This window comes from Pristiophorus japonicus, chromosome 29 (genome assembly GCF_044704955.1).
Source record: "Pristiophorus japonicus isolate sPriJap1 chromosome 29, sPriJap1.hap1, whole genome shotgun sequence".
Taxonomy (NCBI): Eukaryota; Metazoa; Chordata; class Chondrichthyes; family Pristiophoridae; genus Pristiophorus; species Pristiophorus japonicus.
The window spans coordinates 1,562,206-1,572,578 of NC_092005.1; the positions used below are offsets into that span (position 1 = coordinate 1,562,206).

A 10,373-nucleotide genomic window follows, 5' to 3' on the forward strand; every position below is an offset into this window, starting at 1 on the left:
GACCTCGGGTTATGAGCTGTTGTTCATTTATCGTCTTTGGTTAAGTCCACTAATGCTGTAAGCTTAATAAACCTTGATCTATTGCACAAAACATACTGACTGCTGCCTATTGATGTCTTGCGAAAGATCCTTTAAAAGGTTCTACACAATGAGACCCAATGGGACTAAGACAAAGCGGTTTGTATTCTTTAATCGATCGGACCTTGAGAGTGGCCTCCTGATCAGTTGCTCCACTCGAGGAGGGATTAACTCCTCGTGGGTAGTGCTCGTGGACTGTGCATCAATAGTTATTGATATTAGACGTCTGTTAAGAAAATGGCTAGTAAGGATTTGATTAACATTTATAAGAGTAAATGTGTAACCAAATGAGACCAAGTCCCCTTTGAAGAAATGATAAACTTTACTTAGGAACGTGTGAGTCGAAAAAAAGTTAAAAGTGCTGAGTACCAAAAAGAAACAAAGTAAAGATTTAGAAGAGCTAAATGAAAAATATTGTCAGTAGGTCGATGGCTTAAAGAAACAGCAAGAGCTGGAGATAGAAGACACAAAGGGAAAGTCATACGAACTACAGGGAAATCTGTGAAAATGGAAGGCTGTTGTGGCTGCCGCTACTACCAGATCATATGATTCATCATTAGGAGCAGGGGGTGGAGGAGAAATGATAATCTGGGACGCACTGCTGGGAAAGACATATCAGCACGACTGGCAGGTTTACTGTGGAGACCTCGGAGTGTCCCTCAACAATAGGAAAGGGTCGGCCCATGTGAACGTCAGAGCTAGCACCCAGGCCTATGATAACAAGCGGGGAAACCTCTTCTGAGAAGCATAACGTGTGAGAGATGCAGAGGTAAAAAGAACAAAGAGAAAGTTAGGGTTAAAATCGACACTTAAACTGCCAAGTGTAAAAAAAAACATTGAATTCATTCCTGAGCGAAAGGAACATAAAAGCGTGTTGTTTTAAGGTTTTCAGTTTATATGAAAGTGTCTATGTTTTTGTGGAAGTTTTCCAGACTGTGAAATGTTGGGGAGTTAACGAAGTTTTGCTTTGCCTGATCGCCTGTATTTTAAAAGAAAAACGGTTTGTCTGTATGTTTGTTTTAGCACTGCCCACCATTTCAGACAGAGAGCTGAAATATTATTTTTAACAATTTACAATATTATACTGGATATGTGATATTTAGGCAAGCATTGTATTAATATGTGCAATGTGTAGGTAGAATTGAATTACATTTTAAGGTAGAAACGCATATTATTTTGATTATGATATACGGAGCTATGAAATGTACAGAAGATGGGTACTTTTTACAAAAGATAGACTTCAGCCTTACAGTTACAGTTGAGATGATGTCTGCTAAAAAAAATTGATCGTTGTAATTGGATTACAATAAAAATTGCAATTGTATATCGCTTAATTTAAAAATGCGTAGTCTCGCTTTATAATAATTTGTATCGGAACAAAGCACAGTCCTTTCAATTTGCTCTTTGCAAGGGCCCAAGACGCCCACTTACTTGTCATAAAAACGTAATCATTGATTACATTGTGTTGCAATCTACTAAATTTAGTCGATGAATGAGAAAAAGAACGGAGGAAGGAGAGAAGTTATCCCTTTCTGTATAATACCTTTTTTTTAAGTTTCTATCAATTTCTTGAAGCCACAATTTAAGGGATGAGCCGGCCACTTTTTCATTCTGCGTAGAAAGTGTGTGGTGTTTTTTAAATACAAAATATTTCATGTTTCTCTGGTTATGTTCAGTAATTTTACAGTCAATTTGAAAGATATCTGAAGAAAGAAGAATATTGAAAGTGACATAACTTATTTTGCTATTTTATTGTATCTGCTCCGAATTAAGTTTAGTTAATGATATTGGTCTGAATCTGATTGGAATTATTGAGGTAATTAGCCTATGAAAATCTGAGTTTCATTGGGGACACGAATTCATTCGGGTTATTTCCAAGTGTGAATGTCTCGAGTTCCACATAGGAGATTTTAACCTTGAACAAAAATGGAAGACACTCTATGTTGCTAATGATTTTTGCTAGTAAAAATCAAAATATTGGCAATATTTGCATTGGAATTTTGAAATATTTGAGGTGATTCTCTTTGTTGGTCATTTCGGTTGAATTAGCAAATCTTGGGCTTGGAAACTTTTGTTATAATGGATGATACTGGACAGTTGGAAATAATGCTAGAAAATTTAGAAACGATCTAAAATGCGGTTTTCTCTGATGAGAGTCACTCGTGCTCGAGGTGGAGAGTCGAGATAATATATGGTGGTAGCTGTGTAAATGAGTTGTAAAATTTGTAAATAATGTTAAGACACTATGAAAATTGTCTGGAAAGGTTTTCAAAAAAAGTTAAGTAAAGTTAGGTAATGACGTCAGACGTTGTTTTGCTCCTCCTCCTTACAAACTGAGAAGAGAACTAACCCTTTCCGCTGACCGATGTGTTTTTTTTCAACAGACAACTTTAGCATCGCTGAATAAATTTTTTAAGATATCAGGCATTGTTAATTTAAGGTTCTTAATTTTAAGTGACTGTTTTCCCACGTAGCTGAAGGAAAATAAAATGCAACAGGTTATCATGAATATTGAAAAATGTGTTTATGACTTGGACCAAGTGGGAACTTTGGATCTATGTTTTCTATCTTTAATATTGTACTGGACAGTAAAGCTCCTCCATGTAAAATGAATCAGATATGAGTGGTAATTAATGGTATTTGTAAAATGGAGCGAGGAAGAAAATGATGATATAAGATAGAAACTGGAGAATTTAATTTTCATAACATTCGAGTGAAAGTCAGGAAAGTGTAGTTAAGAATATTAATATGGCAGCTTTCTCTTGGATTTATTTGTGTCATTGCCTATGTACCTTTTTCTGAAAATTTAATTAGATAGCCTGGCCTCTACCCGAGTCATCGGGCCATCCAGTGGGAGGTAAGTAAAGATCTTCAGATGACAACAAACATTTGATAAGATCACCTGAAATCCCGAGAAAGCTTGTATCAGGATGGCATTGCGATCGCGGTGTAAATGTGCAGATGTGATTTGTGGTATGAAGCAATTACATTGTGGAAATGCATGGTGAATTTCAACTGAGGAACGGGTCTCAGACATGCTCAATTACTTGAAAACAGCAAGACATGAAATGCTTGTTGTGGCTCTGGAAGTTAGACAATTTGGAAGCTTTGACATATACTCCATCGAGAAACAATCAAATGATAGTTAAACATATTAGTATCTCTTAGAGGGGTTGAAGGTGAAGTTGAAGAGGAGAGACACATGGATTTTGGATTGTATCAATGGAAGGCTGGGGAGCAATAAAGTTAGCAACAAATATGCAGAAGATGGCTATGAGTAAAAGTGAGATCTGGAGAATCTTTTAAGTCCATTACTTGTTGATTAGATGTTAAAAGTCAGCTTTCAACACAATGTCTCTTTTCTTTTTCTGCATTATTGTCGCTCAAAATGTAGGTGCTTCATCGATGTACTAGTGATTGTGAGGCTGAAATATTACTTTTACTGTAATTGTATTTGTAGATAACAGAGCGTAGGAAAATCCAGTACGACTCCAGTATGAGCTGGGTTTAGTGGGGCCTTCTGTAACATGATTTACGGGTCTAACAGGACCTGCCTCAAAACCAATGATTTAGTGTAACCAACAGTAAATGAAGCACTTAAGCATAAGCTGCTCAATTATGTGGCACAATATATCAGTACACCCTTAGGTTCGTATTATTTCACACGCTCTGATAGTTGTCCAACTTGTAATGATGCGGTATCATGTGGATAAGTGTGAGGTTAATCACTTTCGTGGTAAAAACTGGAGGGCTGATTATTATCTGAATGGTGAGAGAATGGTAAAGGGAGCGGTGTGCAACGAGACCTGGGTGTCATGGTACATCAGTCATTGAAGGTCGGCATACAGGTGCAGCAGACGGTGAAGAAGGCAAATGGCATGTTGGCCTTCATAGCGAGATGATTCGAGTATAGGAGCAGGAAGGTCTTATTACAGTTGTACAGGGCCTTTTTGAGGCCACACCTTGAATATTGTGGACAGTTTTGGTCTCCTAATCTGAGGAAGCACATTCTTGCTATGGAGGGAATGTAGCGAAGGTTCACCAGACTGATTCCCGGGATGACAGGACCGACATATGAAGAAAGATTGGATCGACGAGGCTTGTATTCAATGGAATTTAGAACAATGAGAGGGGATGTCATAGAAACATATAAAACTCTGACGAGTTTGAGCAGGTTAGATTCAGGAAGAATGTTCTCGATGTTGGGGAAGCCCAGAACCACAGTCAAAGGAAATGGGTTAAGCCAATTCCGACCGAGATGAGGAGAAACTTCTTCACTCAGAGAGTTGTGGGCATGCGAAATTCTCTACCACAAAGTTGCTGGAGCCAGTTCGTTAGATATTTTCAAAAGGGAGTTAGCTGTGGCCCTTACGGCTAAAGGCATCAAAAAGTATGGAGAGAAAGCAGGAATGGGGTACTGAAATGCATGATTTTCCATTTTGAAAGGCCGAATGGCCTACTCCTAACATAGTTTCTATGTTTCTATGTTTCTAAGATAGTGTATTTGATATTAATATACCAATGTAGAAAACCTTTGATGCATGAGCCAGAATCATATCAAAATTCATAAAGGACAAAGTTATTGTCATGAAGCATAAGGGTATCGGAGGTAGTGAATTTATCTGGGTATACTATTAATCCAGATTAAGAGCTCTGGCCAATATCATGCTGAAATGAGGAGTTGGAAAGATTTCCTCCGACGCAAAGAAGCAAAGTTGAGGAGAACCCAGGTGAGGTAAGATCAGGAACGAACTCACGAAACAGAGAATATCCCAGGAGCGGCAAAATTTATACACTGGAACAGTGAATTGAAGGTGAATAAGGGGTTGGTGATTACTCGTTTCCCCGAAATGAATGAACAAAAAGAAAGGTGGAAATATTAATTTTTGAGTCTCTCTACTAACAATTCATAACTTAGATTTACAGCAATGCTTCTCAGAGTGGATTAAGGTAGTCGAGGAATCAATGTTTAAAATATTTCATCTTCAAGTTGGGGCTTGTACGAATTACTGGTATTAGAGATTCGTATTTATAATCAATTATAGTCATTGACAAAACGAATCTTTCCCATGATTCTCTGAAGGTACGGGAATGTTCGAGGCTGCTCAAATGTACACTAAGACAATCAAAAAGCAGTTGTGTCTCGGCTCGGATAACAAGCAGACACAGGCTGCTAGTTAAGGTCAAATTGTTAAATAACATGTAGAGCAGGAATTAGAGCTCGATTAACAAAACTAATTACAAAAACATATATTTGAACTGTAGTTATTATAAAGAAATATAAAATAAGACAGATCATTGGAGGTAAGGTGCCCATCTGATAGAGTAAAGTCTGATAGTCTGGGCACCATCCAAATCTAGGGATACAGTTTTAAATGGGCACTTGGTACCAGACCCGATACTGCTTTTAGGAGTAAAAGAGATAAGGCGAGTTCCATTGAAATAAAAGAATGAATAACATGGAAAAAGTAGGGTTGATGGAAAATTATTGGAGGCAGGATAGGCCAAGATACGACTTCTGGTTTGAGTGACAATGCCACTTAGACCATCAGAAGCAAATTAATCGGTGATTGTTAAAAATTATATATGGACACTGGCGAAACGAACCTTTGATAAGAAATTGGTCCAAACATCCGTGCTCTAGGAATACCATCACACAGAGACGGCTGGGAGAGCAGCGATCCGACTGAGGTCAAGGTTACCTTAGTACGAAAGATTTCAGGGACCAAGAACTGCGAGCTTTCGTTCAATTACAGCCTAATGTTAAATATACTAAGCTGTCAGCTTAATAATTCATGATCAATTGCTCAAACATACTGACTGCTGCCTATTGCTCTCTTGTCCAAGAACCTTAAAAATGTTTGCACCCTGTATCATCCTGGTTAAGCTGCCCTGCACCCTCTCCACCTCCAATACATCCTTCCTGAAGTACGGTGCCCTGACTGCATCAGGCTCTTGTGGCTCAATATCCACCACCTGCCCCGAGGTCGTTATATTCATATACATGTTGTTCCATGTTGTGACTTCATCGGGTTGGCGCCTGCTGTTCCTATGCGAAGCTTTTCGCCGTGTTTATGTTGCATGCTCTGTGGAACAATAGTTTGTTACCTGACTTAATAGTGATGGAAACGTGAGCGCATTTCGGGCCTTGAGCTTATAGATTGTGGTGGAATAAAATTCTGCTTCTTCTGATTGACCGTAGCATCTCATGGACTCTAAGTTTTGAGCTATTACATCTGTTCTTAATCTATCACACTTAAAGTATCATACAACGGTGTCCTCAGTATGAACACGGGACTTGGTGTCCACAATTCCTGCGCAGTGGTCACTTCTACCATGGCTGCCATGGATATTTGGATAAGCGACGGGTACATTGGTGAGGAACAGTGTCGAGGTTGTTGACTCCTGTTGGTTCTGTCACCACCTGCTGTAATCCAAGTCTGGCAAGTATGTTCTCCAGGACTTGGTCACCTCGGTCAGTACTGGTAGTAACGAGCATTTAGCTTCCCACATCAGAGTATAGTGTTCGCCTTATTGGTCCTCGCTGCTTCATCCATGTCGTGTTCAAAATGGAGGAGAACTTATTCATCAGCTGAGGGAGCGTAATCAACAGGAGCTTTGCTTTCCCGAAGTTGGGCTGGAGCCAGAGAGGTCATGGATTAGAATGTCAACTTTGAGGTATCCGAGGGCCACTCCTCATTACTGTACACGACTGTCCCCACATCTCTGGTGGGTCTGTCCAAATGCTGGGCACGACATGCCCAAGGATAGTGAAGGAGGACTTTGGGGCATTGGCTGATAGGTATGATTCTGGGAGTATGAATATGATACTGTTGTTGACCTGGTCTGTGAGACAATTCTCCCAATTTTTGGCACCCGTCCCCAGATGTTAATTATGGGGAATTTGCCAGGTCGACCGGGCTGGTTGTGCTTTTGTTGTCCCTGAGATCGATGCCTCGGTCACAGCCCATCGGGTTTTATTAATTTGTTCCTTTCTAGCTGTTTGCTAGTCCACTTCAGAGGGCTATTAATATTCAACCATGTTGCTGCATGAGTTGAGTCACGTCAAGGACAGACTGGGTACGGAACGCTTGTTTCCTTCCTTAAACGACATCACGCTTCTCTTTAGTACTGTGTGCATCAAAGTTATCCTGTCTATTACTTTAAAACAAAGGCAAGCCCGACTACATTACCTTGTTTGTTCAATGGTTGTAAGTAATAGTAAAGTGAGTTACCTAACATCAATGGTGATGTCACCTAACTTGTTTGTTCAACGACTGTCACGAACATTAATGGTGATGTTAGCTAATTGTGACTCGGGGGAGTTAACATACGGTGTAATAAAGGACACTTTGAATGTCAAACTGAGTACGAATGGGATCCCGAACCCACATCGCTTCTTCTCACAGACAATGCACTCCCCACCTAGAGGCGTTGTATTCGCCATTTACTACATGGCGCTTGCAGCTATCGCTGTTCCAGGTAAAGTATAGCAGCAAATTTTTCATTATATAGCTGAATGTTATCCTTTATCTCAAGTGGCTTGTATACTAAATCAATGCTTAGACCGCATCTCTAGTAATTGCATTCAGTTCTGGGGACCGCTACTCAGGAAAGAGTGCAGTGCAGATTGATCAGAATGATAGCGGGACTAGAGTGTTAACTTATAAAAGCAGTTTGCATAAAGGCAGTATGTATTCCTGAGTATAGAAGATTATTAGGTGTTTGAGATGAACAAAAGATTTGTTATGGTAGATAAACGCAAACTTTTACTCTGGTCGGGATCTCCAGAAGAACCGGTCATAACCGCAAAATTAGTGATAGGCATTCCAGGGCTGATGGCAGAAGGCACCTTTTCATACAAAGGTTAGTGAAAATAAGAAACTATTGCCCCAAAAAGCTGTTGAGACTCGGTCAATTGAAAATTTTTCATCTCACGTTGAAATATTTTTGATAGGCAGGAATCTTAAGGGGTATGCAACTGAAGCGGATAAGTTGAGTTAATACATGTCTGACATTGAATGGTGGAGCAATCTCGGGATCTGAATGTGCTCCTCCCGTTCCTCTGTTCCTAATCTGTCCATCGGCTGTGAAACATACAGTGAACTCCAAAAGGATAAGCTGAAGAGCCCCCGATAAAGTGACTGGAAGATGGGGATGGACTTCTGACCGTCTCAGAACTGAATAGACCAAGATAAGACAAAGCGACATAAAACAATATGCATGGCTGTAGGAGTTACAAGGAATTGATATTGTTCATGCATTAACTATTTTTGTACCGGATTAAATGTGAATACAAATAATTTTCGGATTCAAGAATTGTGTAACTCCTGGATGAATTTCTAAAATGTTTTCGTCACTAGCTGTTTTGATTGAATAATTAATAGATTAACAACTGGCGAATTCATTTAAAATGAAAAAGTTGTGACTTGGTTTTAGGAATGAATATATTGAATGTAAGATACAGCTTATACTGGATTTGATATTTCAGAACAATGAATAAGCCCATTCCGGGCTCCTGTTCCAATTCGCTTGGTTTATCAGGACTATTGAGTAAGGTCCGGCATATCTCCTGCTGCTCTCGACAGTATTCGGTTCTCAACCAGTGCCGCCACTGCTTGTCTAACTGTTTAATGGTCGCACTACCGTTTGTTGGGCCTGGCTCATAAAGACTGCTGCTGGTTCTGGAAATGTGAAGCGGTTCTAATATATAGAGAGACCTGTCAGGTGGTCACCTCAATACAAGGCTCCACAATCCTTATTTCAATGCTTTAAATATACATTTTAAATTTACTTTAATTTTTATTCCATTGTTACGGTATTGAGTGTGTGGTTTTTAAGTCCTTGTCTTAAATCTGTCTGTATTAATTATTGATTTATTTTATTCATTATTGCACAATCGAGTCTTTTAACCTATTTGAAATTTCTGTTTATTTTAATTGTTTTCTTTCCCTATGAACTTAAATATTATTTTCCATTCACGCGATTTCTCTGCTCTGTCTCAGCTCCACCTCATATATTTATATCGCATTCTATCACTTCAATTATCAAAGCTGGAACTTAGGAAGACAGGAACTCGAGCCTGTTCCAGTATTTAATTAGATCATGGTTGATTTGTAAAGCTTTCATATTTCGTCAATATATTACTTCTGCTGGCATTTCTTTCGAAACATCTCCTCTCTATTTTTTACAGTTAATATAGTGGCGATTGTGATCCTGTCCCGAGGAAGGTGCGGTCTCTCCAGGTGTATCACTCGGTACCTGCTGTCCATGGCGGTGACGGATCTCCTGGTCATTATCACCGCTGTGATATTAAACCGGATTCCGGGTATTTTTTTTCCAGGAAGCTTCCTGTCCATCACTCCCGTGTGTAGTCTCAGTATTGCAATAATTAATGCTACAAGAGACAGTTCTGTTTGGTTAACGGTCGCTTTCACATTTGATCGATTTGTGGCCATTTGCTGTCACACGCTGAATACAAAATACTGCACCGATAAAACGGCGACTGTTGTCATAGGAACAGTCTGTGCACTGGGATGTTTATCCAACATACCTTGGTACTTTATACATGAACCCATCGTCATAATTGACAAAGTCCCGTGGTATTGCAGACTGAAGGAAATAAGTTATACTTCACCCTTATGGACAGCTTTCGATTGGTTAGATAATCTTTTAACCCCTTGTCTCCCGTTCCTTCTCATCATTTTGCTCAATGCTGTGATCGTCAGACACATTCTAGCTGCCAGTCGGGCCCGCAGCAGACTCCGGGCCCACAGCAATGGGGAGAATCAAAGTGACCCGGAGATGGAGTGCCGGAGAAAGTCCATTGTTTTACTCTTCGCCATCTCGGGAAGTTTCATCCTGTTGTGGATGACGTATGTTGCACAGTTCTTATTTGAGCGATTCACAAATGATTATAAAATCAACGGATTCAGTGATCCCAAATTTATTTTCAGGGAAAGTGCAAATATGTTTCAGCTGTTGAGTTGCTGCACGAACACGTTTATATATTCCGTGACTCAGAGCAAATTCAGGGAGCAGTTAAATAAAATGATACAATATCCGCTGGCCCTAATAGGTAAAATAGTTAAATAATGGGAGTAGTAATACTCAAGCTATAAATTCTCCTTATATAAACAGGCCTATCCAGTTTTACATTTAACAAACAAAGAATTTCCACCGCCGGATATGGATTAATATGAACTTGAAATATAACATCAAATATGGATTGAATTAAAATTAAATCACCATCCGAATTACAGTAAAGATGAGATTCAAACAGCAACATGAAACAT

The 10,373-nt window shown here is 39.4% G+C and overlaps 1 protein-coding gene across 1 annotated transcript; it reads left to right on the plus strand.

Annotated features, from left to right (window-relative positions):
- Positions 1 to 7,490: 7,490 nt before the first annotated feature.
- On the plus strand, positions 7,491 to 10,173 carry LOC139239978 (probable G-protein coupled receptor 139). The gene is made up of 2 exons (XM_070868433.1): positions 7,491 to 7,560; positions 9,272 to 10,173. Exons 1-2 carry the CDS (start codon positions 7,491 to 7,493, stop codon positions 10,171 to 10,173), a joined length of 972 nt encoding a protein of 323 aa, XP_070724534.1.
- Positions 10,174 to 10,373: the final 200 nt, after the last annotated feature.